The 13,594-nt window shown below is 46.9% G+C and overlaps 2 protein-coding genes across 2 annotated transcripts in view; one reads left to right on the top strand and one right to left on the bottom strand.

Annotated features, from left to right (window-relative positions):
- LOC106821300 (dnaJ homolog subfamily C member 13-like) overlaps window positions 1-374 on the top strand; it is a 28,143-nt gene extending 27,769 nt beyond the window's left edge. The window contains 1 exon segment of the mRNA XM_014826052.1: window positions 369-374. Coding sequence (XP_014681538.1) covers window positions 369-374 — 6 coding nt within the window.
- Window positions 375-9,956: 9,582 nt separating this feature from the next.
- LOC106821299 (DENN domain-containing protein 5B-like) overlaps window positions 9,957-13,594 on the bottom strand; it is a 55,748-nt gene continuing 52,110 nt past the window's right edge. The window contains 2 exon segments of the mRNA XM_014826051.1: window positions 9,957-10,645; window positions 11,317-11,586. Of these exon segments, the coding sequence (XP_014681537.1) occupies window positions 10,464-10,645; window positions 11,317-11,586 (452 nt within the window). The 3' untranslated portion in view covers window positions 9,957-10,463.

The following is a 13,594-nucleotide window of genomic DNA, read 5'->3' as shown; positions in this document are numbered from 1 at the left end:
CGTGCGTGCGTGCGTGCGTGCGTGCGTGCGTGCGTGCGTGCGTGCGTGTGTGTGTGCGTGTCTGTGTGTGCACGCAGTCGTGTTTACGTCAAGAAGACATTCTGCTAACAGGTTAGAGAAGGGTCAATCTTGAAATTGGTTGAAATTGAAAGTTATTTCGACGAAAATCGTTTTTTGTTGAGGGATGTGTTGTAAAATGCAATAAATGAATAGATCCTCGCCATTTCTGCGTTTTGCGTATTTCAGCACCCAGTGTCTATATATTGCGTTACGTCACTTACGTGCCACATGTACATATCGTATCATTTTTTCGATCTTTGGCGGATCTTGTTGGTGTTATTGCTAATATCGGTTTTGCCTGCCACCAGAACTGATCGTTACACAAGATCGGATGGTATCAGAAGTAGATTTACTATTCTTACTATTATACGACTTACGATGGTATCAAGCCAGTGCTGGATAGGAAAACATAGTTAGTTTCGTTATGTTTTGAACATTTATAGCTTTGATTCTTATATTAATTTGAATGGTACTTTTTTATTCTACTGCACTTCGTATTAATTAGGAAGATTTGTTGATTTTTTTAAAATAAAAAGTAATTCATTCATTTCCTTCATAAATATCACGAATTGACCAATTGAAACTGTAGGCACGTTTTTTTCCCTTCCAAAAACCCATAAGAAAACACATTCCTCATCGTCATCATCTTGTTTCAGTAAGTTAAATAAAATGGCGTGACTAGTTTGACAAAGCTCAAAAGTATAATTTCCGAGAATTATTCATCATTCAGTTGGTATTTTGTAAGGGATCATTATCATTGCAATGTCACTGAGCTTTGTGTACGTTCGATTCAGCAGCTGATAATGTCTATCACTGAAACTTGATTGGGTTTTGTTAACCTACTATAGCTGCAAGGAAATAACAGTAAGTGTGACAACATTTTTTTACTAATACAGTATCCGTACGATCCCGTTGTTATGGCTGTATAGTACATATATGACATCAGCACTGCTGAAAATAGTTAGCTATCCCAGACTGCTTGCTTCCTCAGATATGATTCCAACTACTGCTGTTATATACAGACTTAAGTATAATAATAATTGTTTTTGTTTTATGTAAATCAGCATTGAATGAATCAAACATTTTGTGATTTTGTGGTGCGGCATATATTATGATAATATAGTATAGTATATACAGTGTATCACATATATATATATACAAGGTATTGCATATATATATAATATATACATTGGTATACATATATATACATATAATCCAGGTATACGATATTACCTAAATCAAGTCAGCTTTACCGAGTATGCATTATAAAGGATTTAATAAAGGAAAAACCGATTGTTGATAAAGTAACGAATTAAACCTCGTTTTAATTTTTTTTCATTCTCCTAGTTGTGTACTTCTACTAGAATTCCCTACCTTGTAATTAGTTGACAGAATGCAGGTTAGCGTTATATGGTGTGGCCTAGCGTCCCCGCATAGAACCTCCATGTTTAGTTAGCATCCTGTTTCTAGAAAATCAACTACTTACTATTGAATTACTACTACTTCACAACTTACTGTAGAACCCAACTGGATCACTAACACTATTATCACTGTCTAATCCAGGCAAATCTATAAATATCATTATTTTTGAATTCCAAAATGTTTTGATCCAAATTTTTCCGAATTTACTTAATGAGTCAAGCAAGGTTTCTCTGCGTTATTTATTATTGATTTAAGTTGTTACGGGGGTTACGAGAGCGACTCTACCTTCTGTGACGTGTGCACAGTGGCGTGCGTTCTGTAATATTGTGTGTATGAGGAGAATGCATCTGAACGACATTCCAACTGGGGAATTGTTCAGGCGATAGAAGAGAGAGTACGATAAAGATAAGAGTTGGTAGAAATTTGGTGTTTATATATAATGATTTTTATTATCTGAAGGCCTGCTTCGAAGGTGCCTACATGTGATTGATGTAGACTGGTACAGCTGATTCGAGACGTGTGTGTGTGTGTGTGTGTGTCTGTCTGTGTGGTGTGTGTTTGATGTGTGTGATGTGTGTGTGTGTGTGTGCGCGCGCAGCGCGCGAGCGTGCGTGGCGTGCGTGCGTGCGTGGGTGTGTGTGTGTTGTTGCGCGCGCGCGGTGCTTGTGTCGTCATTGCAGTCGCAAGCGCGTAAGCCAGGGTGGGGGGGGGGGTCCTGGGGCCCTAGAACCCCCAATCAAAATAAAATCAATTGATTGTTGAATAGCACTTATTTTTACATTTTATACGCTAAAAAAAAAAATATTTCAGACCCTTATTACTCGCTCGAGGACCCCCCCCCCCCAATCAAAATTCCTGGCTACGCCATTGGCGTCTGTGTGCGTGTGCGTCTATGTGCGTGTGTGCGTGTATGTGTGCGTGTGTGTATGTGTGTGTGGCATCGGAGTCATGTAGTCAGAAAAATTGCGATATAAACATGCGTGCTATCAGATATGTAAAATACTATTGATGAGTTACTTATACAAATGGATGGTAAGTTATCCTACTTAAGTAATAAGTGAAGTATCTTGACATGGAGAGAGGCAGTTAAAGATATGTAAAACGATGGAGGCAGACGGAGAAATAGGGTGGAGAACGCAATTGGGTGAGAGCGAAAGACAGACAGAGAGATAGAGGCAGAGAAAGTAAGAGGAAGAGAATGGGTGGGAGGAATGGAGCGGCAGTAACGGGGGTATGGAATTTGTGAATGTGGAATGAATATGTATTCCTCATAATGATGGCTACTAATTATCGATATAATTTGGAGAACAGAAATTACTATTCAAAACGTTGCAGTCCATTTTTTACTTACATAGACAGTGTATGTAGACATATTAACTGTAACATATTAATATAAATTATTATCTTATAATACACACGCGCGCACACACGCACGCACGCACACGTGTGTGTGCGTGCGTGCGTGCGTGCGTGCGTGCGTGCGTGCGTGTTTGTGTGTGTGTGTATGTGTGTGTGTGTTCGTGCGCGTGCGTGCGTGCGTGTGTGCGTGTGTGTGTGTGTGTGTGTGCGTGCGTGCGTGCGTGCGTGCGTGCGTGTGTGTATATAATATGTCTCGCATCTCTCCGTTTCTTCTTCTTCACTCGCCTCTCGCGGATGGTATCGCCCACGAACAGTCAAGCATGGAAAGACTTTTGCAGTAATGGCCGTATTTCAGCCGAAACTTTTTCACCTCGCGATGCACAAAATGTGAATTTACGGCTATAATACACGCACACGCGTGCGTGCGACCATACCCGCGTGTGCGCGTCCGGTCGCGTGCGTGTATGTTTGTTTGTGTGACTGTAAAAACGCGTATTATAGCCGTATATCCACATTCTGTGCTTTGGTGGGGAGAAAAAGTTGAGGCTGAAAACCAGTCATTTGCCTGGCTAACTTTTCACCGTGCAACTGATGCCGTGGGCGATACTATCCGCGAGAGGGGGAGGGAAATACTGAGGGGAATGGAGTGAGAGGGGAGGAGGAAGGAAAGAGGAGAGAAAGGAGGGAATATAATATAATTGCCCTTTCACCCAATCAGAGGACTTGTTACACATAATTTAACAGCGGTTGATATATTTTACCAATCTAATCTAATCAATCTAATCTAATCAGAACACTATCTAAAAATGTCTGATGGAAAAGGTTGAAACGTTTAGATGCAAACGAGTTTGAATTTCACTTATCTGATTCGGATTGTAAATAGGGTATGAGAAATGTAAAGATTATGAAAAAGTTTAACTTGTGAAAATTACAAATTTGTATATTTCGATAGTCCAAATGGAAATAAGTGCGCTAGTCATACTTTCTGTGTATACATACTTGGTAGTTATCTAATTTCATGAATTAACAAATTATGTATGCATGGATAATTACCTAAATAAATAAAAAATGTATAAAAAAACGGCATAACATCGAGACAATTCTACAAAAAACGCATCTGTCAAATAACATTAAAATAGTTTTATTAAGATACATACGTCTATGAAAACAGGCCATACATCACACGACACGGTCGCCATCTTGTCGTTTATCCCCGCCAGTTGACACAACCCTGGATATGTCCATTACAAATTGCGTCATTAGAAATATCGGATTTACACTCACTATAATGATTAGAACAATGTTAAGCACTCTGACAGGAAATAAATAATACTTGTGTGGTTTTGACTAGCTATGACAGCAACAATACTAGTGATTTTACTACGTAACTCGGTGGGTACACACTTGTCTCAATCAAAGAATTGACCAACCAAAGGGGTGAAACTATGATAGCAACAGCGTGCACTAAGTTTCAACGATGCGTACTCGTGTTTTTTCCCGCCGATATATCGCGTTATATATTTTTCTAATAAAGGTTGTATTGTAATTCACACTACGCCTCGTAAATACGACGTGCTGTGTCACGTCGGGATGTCCCTTCCGTCGAATACATCAAGTCTTACTCTCAACTACAGCCCATTCAATATGACCATTTGCTAGAATTGTGATTATGGTTAGCTGTCGCACTCACAAATAATAATTTTTTTTACCGCGGTTGAAATAACGATTTCTGAGTACGATGGCCAACCATACACGTAAGCATTACGCGTGCTGTAACTTAAAACGATGACGTCGCTGCGTAGAAAAAAACCTCACGCTCCAAAAACAGCATTCGCACAGCGCAGCCGCAAATGCCCGTAAACCCTTTTACGAAGACCCAGAGAATGCCAAAACTCATCAACGCGTCAATATGGGCACTTAATCGTGGCTATCGTTTAAAGGAGCTCCGGAAATTTTAAACGGTTGTGAAGTAAAATCGACATTCCGCCTTGCACGTGGGAACGAACTAACCGTCGACATTTAAACCGACAACAACAACATCTATATCTATTGCACTGCAGTGACCAGCGCGATCACTGTCTACGTAGCATCACCGTATAATAATAATATTAATATTAATAATTATCCGCCTGTCTTATTTAATCGTATACACAGTTGAAATAGTAGAAACTGATAATTAATCCGAACATCATATTTATATATCATATCATGCAACATTCCATAGTTGACTGAACAGAAATCATAAAGGACCACTATGAGTAATTAACGATTTAACCAATTCAACATAGATTTAGTTTACTACTGAATATCTAACCAATCATGTCGAGCCGCTGTTATCACAATATTGCCATTTAAAACTCTTCTTGCTTGTATAGATCCATCAAGACAGAATGACGAGTGACTATAAGGAAGGATCTAAGCGAAAACTACACTCTTACTCTTATGACTAGGAGATGCTAGTAGATGTAGTATATTATCATTTCAGAACCCACGGGCTACGGCACTAACTCTCACGATGCGGTGTACTCTTGCATATCCATCAAGAGTCCATAGTAGAAAAAAACTTCTCTAAATTTTCTATTATGGACTCTTGCATATATATCTACCAGGCGGCAATTAAAATGGTCATCGTTGAGCGAATTTCAAGAATGACAACTTCAACAACATAATAATGATGATCTGACAATCTCATGATTTTCTAGATGCTACAATGAACTCCGATTAAACGTAGAAGGACACCCCCCCCCACACCCCTCGCGCGCGTGCACACACACACTGCCAGCAAGGCACCAATTGTAAATACAATCTGTTCATAAAAAAGTATCCGTCCTATAAAATTTCCAATACGATTACCTGTAATCGTTAGCTAGAAATTAAGATGCGGTGGATTAAGAAATACCCAACGAATACGGTCGGGAATGCATCATAGCAAACTAATATGTATCATGGCTAAGCGAAGAATCATCCATCATTGACACGATCATTTCTGCGCGACCTCTTCCGACATTTCTGGTAATTGGAGTTGCATACATACAAATCGAAGATATACTGGTTGTACACATAGCATCATCACGTGGGAGGTACAAGGCGTGCCTACTTACAGTCGGCATACTCTTCAACCAAACTCATACTCACACTCATTTGTTTTACGTTGCGTAAACTGTTGACCCATTGAGTTTCCTTCCCATACTCAGAAGCAGGAATACGTTCAGTTATACGGGCAAGAGTAGTATGAACATATTTATACGTTCACAATAATAGACAATATCGATAATCTTCTCTTGATACGACGTGATACGAAAGACCCACTCTTTACACGATACAAATATGCATAGTATGTTCACTGGAATTGTTGGTGATCATATTGCAAGCTTCTAAACGCTTCAAATAACTATCCTGCCATAGAACCACAAAGTTGACAATTAACGACTGACTTGTATAGAATGAATCTACTCTAGTGGGCGAAGACTGTTGCTTGCCTACAGGTGGCACCTCTGTGGCAAATATGATCCCCACCGAGTTAAATTGCTGGCAGTAGGTAATAAGGTAAGTTGAATGCGCGTGAATGGATTGCTGGGAGCCAATGACCGGCGGGCCACTCACGTTCGTGTTTAATCTCATATTGCTGACGCTAGACAACGTGAGGTTGATGTATAAACACATTCATACACGCACGCACGCACGCACGCACGCACGTACGCTAGGCTGTCACGAAGGACCTCCCACGGCAACGATAAAACGCTCGTTCACGTACGCACGCACGCACGCACGCACACACGTACACACGCACGCACGCACGCACGCTAGGCTGTCACGACGGACCCCCGACGCCAACGATAAAACTCTCGTTCACGCACGCACGCACGCACGCACGCACGCACGCACGCGCGCACGTACGCAATACACAATATATAGTAACAATAAATAACAACAAACTAACAAATAATCACAATGAAATGGAATACTTCGACAGGCAGCGATCGCAATGCTCCGGATGAGCGCGTTTGTGCTCGTTCTAAACGGCAGCACGACGGTCTGCCGGTAAACACCCCGCCATCATGACAAGCTGTCACTTACCGTATCTGCACGGGTGGAATCCACTCCAACCCCTAACAACACTCGATAAATCTCATTTAATAGGCCAGTTACGCCTGGAGAGAACAACGGAGAGAACGGAGAAAAACCATCGAACAATATCGAACATCTAATAGTGGCTACTAGTACTACATATCTGATTTGTACACATCAAGTCTATTCTAGTAATGTTCTATCTATCTACACGTCCTACCTTTTGGCAAGCTTGCATGCATATCACGACAAATAAAGAGGGTTTATTGCAAAAAAAAAACATTGAAGAAAATAAAAACCTACCTTCATTTAGGGTAATATAGAAAGAAGAGGTTGTACAAACAAGAGAACACGTTGGATGGTGTTAGGGATGAGACACGTAGGGCAGTATTCTGGGAGGGAGACACGTAGGGCAGTATTCTGGGAGGGAGACACGTAGGGCAGTATTCTGGGAGGAGACACGTGGGGCAGTATTCTGGGAGGGAAACACGTAGGGCAGTATTCTGGGAGGAGACACGTGGGGCAGTATTCTGGGAGGGAACACGTGGTGGGGGGCAGTATTCTGGGGAGGCGAGACACGTAGCGCGAGTATTCTGGGAGGGGAGACAACGTGGGCAGTATTCTGGGAAGTGGCAAGGAACACGGTAGGGCGAGTATTCTGGAGAAGACACGTCGGGATGGCAGTATTCTGGGAGGGAAACACGTAGGGCGAGTAATTCTGCGGAGCGAGTACACGTGGGGCAGTTTTCTGGGAGGGAAACCTACTATGCTGTTAGGGCAGTGATCTGGGAGGGAAACACGTAGGGCAGTATTCTGGGAGGAGACAGCGTGCGGGCCAGTAGTCTGGAGCGGAAGAAACACGTAGGGGGCAGTATTCTGGGAAGGGAGGACACGTGGGGCAGTATTCTGGGAGGACCGAGCCGCTGGGGCAGTATGTCTGTGAGGGAGACACGTGGCAGGCATTATTTCTGCGAGGCGAGACCGTAGGGCAGTATTCTGGAAGGGCGCGACACGTGGGGCAGTATTGCTGAGGAGGGAGACACGTGGGCAGTTATTCTGGCGAGGGAAACCACGTAGCGGGCAGTATTTCATGGGAAGAGGAAAAAGGACCACGTGGGCGTATGTCTGGGAGGGGAGACACGTGGGCAAGTATTCTGGGAGGGAGACAGCGTTAGGGCAAGAGTATTCTCGGGAGGGCAGACCAGCGTGGGGGCAGTCTTCTGGGAGGGAGACACGCTGGGGCCAGTATTCTCGGAGGATGACACAGTGGGCTAGTAATTCTGGGAGGGAGACACGTGCGGGCAGTATTCTGGGAGAGACAGTGGACGCCATATTCTGGCGAGGCGAAAAACCCCCCAGACGGGTAGGGGCCATATTCTGGGAGGGAAGAACACGTAGGCCCAGTATGTCTGGGAGGGAAACACGTAGTGGGCAGCTATTCTGGAGAGACACCGTGGGGGCAGGTATTCTGGGAGGAAGCACGTGGGGCAGTATTCTGGGAGGGAGAGCACGTTAGGGCAGTAGTTCTGCTGGAGCGTGAGACACGTGCGGCAGTATTCTGGGAGGGAAAAACACGTGGAGTATTCGCTGGGAGGAGACACGCCTGGCGGCAGTATTCTGGGAGGGGAAGGACACGTGGGCAGTATTCTGGGAGGGAGACCGTATGGGCAGTAATTCTGGGAGGAAGACGCACGATCGGGGCAGTATTCTGGCTAGGCGAAACACGTTTAGCCTGGGCTAGTATTGCCTGGGATGAGACGCACGGCTGGCGGCAGTATTCTGGAGGAGCACACGTAGGCGCACGTATTCTGGGGAGGGAGACACGTGCGGCAGTATTCTGCGGAGGGAGACACGTAGGGGCAGTTATTCTGGGAGGGAGACACGAGCGGCAGTATTGTCGACTGGGAGAAAACACGTAGGGGCACGTATTCTGGTCTGGGAGGAGACACGTTGGGGCTAGTTATTCTGCTGGAGGGAGACACGTGGCGGCAGTATTCTGGAGGCGGGAGACACGTGGGGCAGTAATTCTTGCGGAGGGAGACACGGTAGGGGCAGTATTCTGGGAGCGGAGACACGTGAGGGGCAGTATTCTGGGCAGGGAAACACGTATAGGGCAACGTATTCTGTGAGGAGAACACGTGGGGTGTGGGGCTGGCCGGTTGAGCAGTATTCTGGGAGGGAGACATAAGCGTGGGGCAGTATATGTCCTGGGAGGGAGGACACGTTTAGCGGGCCAGATTCTTGGAGCGGAGGCACACGTGGGGCAGTATTCTGCCGGAGGGAAAACACGGCCCATAGACGCAGGTTATTCTTGGGATGAGACACGTGGGGCAGTATTTCTGGCTGAGGGAGACATCCGGTAGTCCCGCCGGGCAGATCTCAATCTGGACTGAGACACGTGCGGGCAGGTACTTCTGGGGAGCGATGAACACGTGGTGGCAGATTCTGGGAGGAGACACCGTGGGGCCAGTATTGCTGGCGAGGGCAGACACGTGGGCCGGCAGTATTCCTGGGACGGAAACACGTAGCGGGCGGCAGTATCTCTGTGGAGGAGACACCGGTGGGGCAGTTTCTGGCCGAGGCAGACACCGTGGCCGGGGCCAAGCCTCACGGCCAAAGGTATCTCTGGAGGATGACCAGCGTGGGGCAGTATTCTGGATGAGGGAGACACGTAGCGGGCCAGTGAGTTCTTGCGGTGGAGGGGACCACAGTGGGGGGGGCAGTAATTCTGGTGAGGCGACTGACGTGGGGCCAGTATTCTGGCATGAGACCACTGGGCAGTATTCTGGCCGAGGGAGACAGGCGTTGGGCGGCCCAGTCATTCTGGGATGAGACACGTGCGTGGTGGCGGCGCCAGGCCGGCAGGCCATTCTGGGAGGAGACACGTGGGGGAGTATTCTGCGGAGGCAGACACGGTGGGCAGCTATTCTGGCGAGGAGACACGTGGCGGGCAGTATTCTGGAGGAGACACGTGGCAGTATTCTGCCGGGCAGGAGACAGGCGGTGGGGCCAGTATTCTGGGAGGCAGACACAGACAGAACGGTTGCGTGACACGAGGAGAGAGAGGGCAATAAGGGCATATTGTTCGGAGGAAGTGCGCAGCGGCAGGTGGAAGGGGCGGGGGGAGGTGGAAGAGCACCATACTTTCTACATTTTTACACCACAATACGTTTTGTTCATCGGACTTATAACATGTTCAGTGGCAATCAAAAGATCTCACGCCCATGCGCAATATACACATACACGATCGGTGCGGTAACCAGGCAAGCTGACTGCACAAATAAAATACTCATTCAATTGAGTTTCACTACTACACGCCATATAAAATGTTTGTGCAGAGCATAAAACTCAATATAAATTTTATTTTGATTTCTGGTTGACTGGCCTTCACCCACTAGCCTTTGACTCATTGCAAGAAAGGCAGAGCTAGGTGTTTGATACCAGATTCTCATAGCAGACCATTACCAGTGACATGGATCAAACACACTGGAGACCAATATCGAACACTCTGATTAAGGTACTCAGCAACCATGTGCAGACCTAGGTACGGGGTTCTACATGCCGATCCCCTTCACTAAGGAGGGCTCCAGTATGATGGAGAACTCTGTGAGACTCTGCAGGATCTGAACGAGGAAAGTGACGAGGCCGGGGTCACGGAAGAACGACCTCTCCTCGAACATGCTCTCCGTCACCGGCGAGTCCGCAATCAGGGGGAGCCACTGGTGCAGCATGTGATCTCTGCAGCGAACAATAGAACATGCCTAATGTGATCTCTGCAGTGAACAATAGAACGTAGCCTAACGGTTTGCATGCTTCGTTTCTCTACACAGCAAGGTATGAAACCATGGGAGTAATTCACATGGGTGCCACCGTTCCACCGCAGCAGATGCCGGCGGCCACCCACCTCTCTCTCTCTCTCTCTCTCTCTCTCTCTCTCTCTCTCTCGCTCGCTCGCTGCTCTCTCTCTCGCTCTCTCTCTCTCTCTTCTCTACTCCTCTCTCTCTCTCTCTCTCTTCTCTCTCTCTACTCTCTCTCTCTCTCTCTCTCTCTCTCTCTCTCTCTCTCTCTCCTCTCTCTCTCTCCTCTCTCTCTCTCTCTCTCTCTCCTCTCTCTCTCTCTCTCTCGTCTCTCCTCTCTCTCTCGTCCCCTCTCTCCCTTCTCTTCCTCCCTCCCTCCCTCCCTCCCTCTCTCTCTCTTCCCCCTCTTTAACTCTCTCTCTCTCGGTCTCTCTCTCTCTTCTCTCTCTCTCTCTCTCTCTGTCCTCGCTCTTCGCTCTTCGCTCCGCTCTCGCTCTCGCTCTCTCTCCTCGTCATCTCTCTCTCTTCTCTCTCTCTCTCTCTCTCTCTCTCTCTGCTCTCTCTCTCTCCTCTCTCTCTCTCTTCTCTCTCCCTCCTACTATCTCGTAACCATCGTACCACCGCGCTCGCTTGACTGCGCGGCCAGCGTGCAAGCCAGACTGCGCCTGTGTCACACCTACTCGCGCCCGACGCACGGATATGAGTACAGCTGGCCGAATCTTGCCGTCCTTGTCCGATGCCTGGCGGCTCGCGCCCGTTGATTGCGAGTTCACGAGCGTGCAGTTACATCTGCCAGCCCGTTTCACCGGAAGTACACCCGACTCGGCCGGCCAAACTTCCTCCCTCAAGCAGTGTCGCCGAAGAAACCCATTCACCTTCTCTGCAACGATGAAAGATCGCTGCGGAGTGAGGAGGTGCCCTCTACTGCATCCGATCTAGACTCAGTGATCAGTAGGATCATAGATCCGCCATACTAGTTGAATGTCGAACGAGTGCTGACTATTCCCACGCGCACGCATAACGCACGACATTTGACAAACTTCCCCGCAGTGAGCAGCGCTCTCTACGAATCAATTATCGTCACAGACTAGTGAATGTGGGCGAGATGGCATATACTAATTATTCTACATCGCCATATATATTACTATATATATATATATCAGGAGTATGATAATAGCGCGAAGGAGTGCTGACTTCAATAAACTTGAAACAAAAGGCCAGCCTACTAAACGCATCTCTTGCCCTCACTCGCGCGGGCGGTGTGGCTCACCTTGAGATGATTGGCAGCCAGGAAGCTGCTGCTGATTCGGCCAATGGGCCCGTCGCTCGTGCGTTCCGGCGGGCGCATACCAGCTCGTATGCCGGATGCCAGTATATATGCTGTCTATTGCCGGACGCTGCCAAACGGGCTGATATCTCGCCCAGGACGCGATTGGGTACGGTCGTTGTCCCTGTGTCTGCGTTCTGACGCGCCTCAGCTTCCGAATGCTCCCAGCGAGCCACACCGCCTTCGCAACGTGAGCAACGAGCTGGCTGCGTTAGCTTAGCTGCCTGTCTCTCGTTTTCAAGTTCCCGCAAGGCACTGTCACCGGGTCTCGGCTGCGATATCGCATGGCGGAAGAGACCTGTCGAGTCCCGATAATCGTGTCGTACGTTTTTGTTAGTGCTGTATCCTCTGGATTAGCTGCGCCTGTATATGAGGGAAACGATTTCGGACACGATGCTAAAGCGAATGCTACGGTGTACGATTATGAGCTCAAGGTTGGTTGCAGTTATTTCCGTAGTAAATCGTAGCGGTATTCCTGAAGGCTAGTAAATGAACGAGATTCCCTCGTTTATGACGTCACACCTCCTTCCCATTATCTACTCCTGATATTTATATATATAACTATTATATCGCCGCCATATCTTACGCGAGTGCCCTATGGCACGACACTCTGCAGACCGTGACGAGCGAGCCGCCCACTAGCAATCCGATCATCATCACAGACTAGTGGAAGATGCGGAGAGTGCCGACCATCTCACATAAAAGCTCGCATACTTGATTACAGGGCCCTCCCCTTCCTGCAGTCAATAAGATTGGAGGCAATAAGCCTGCGAACCATCAGAAATAATGGGTGCACGACACTAAATTGCTTTCGATCCCAAAACCCTACTCGCCACCGCGTGCGTACAAGTGCATACTAGCAATAAATGAGCACGATTAATTAAATGAACACTACGAACAAAAAAATTATGCAAACAAACTGCGCGAGGGCTGTCTCCTACAAAAGCAAGGGCAAAACCATTTATTCTCTCGTAAATAAATTAATTTAATATGTCTCGTAAATATTTTCTTTATTTGGCCTAGGAGAAACTTACGCACGCAAAAATCCTGCGCAGCCCGACCCGCACTCTGGCATAAGCATCTGTCAGCAGAGAGTCCCTATGGCTTCATGAACGTAGCGACTAGTAACATGCAGGATGTGCCCTCCTTGCGTATGGTCGTATGTAGTATACAGCCAGGTGCTTCTCAAACTCCGTGAATGTTCGCCGCCCAAGGTATCCACGTTTGAATGAAATTTATTCTCTGATCGCGGGCCGAGGGTGCAATGAAGATCGAAACGCAAAAGCAGTAAGGAAACCTTTAGCTTGGCGGTCCTCTGCTATCTTACCTTTCTATTAAACTGCGTGTGAATGAAATTTTGTGAATAAAAGACTCGAGGGTGAATGACACTGAACTGCAGCCCCTGTAAGCTTGTCATGTAATAGGTATGCGAATAGCGTATAGTACCTATGAAGTCCCAGGTGAAGAAGCCTGTTGGCGGAAACAATTGCCTGTGTTTCTGCGGCCAGAGCGCTGCCGCAGAGGTACACCAGCGTCCACTGCCAAGGAGTACGAGGGGTAG

This window comes from Priapulus caudatus, unplaced genomic scaffold (assembly GCF_000485595.1).
Source record: "Priapulus caudatus unplaced genomic scaffold, Priapulus_caudatus-5.0.1 Scaffold68, whole genome shotgun sequence".
In the NCBI taxonomy this organism is placed as follows: domain Eukaryota; kingdom Metazoa; phylum Priapulida; class Priapulimorpha; order Priapulimorphida; family Priapulidae; genus Priapulus; species Priapulus caudatus.
The sequence above is the reverse complement of the archived record's forward strand: the minus strand, read 5'-3'. Positions and strand labels throughout refer to the sequence as shown.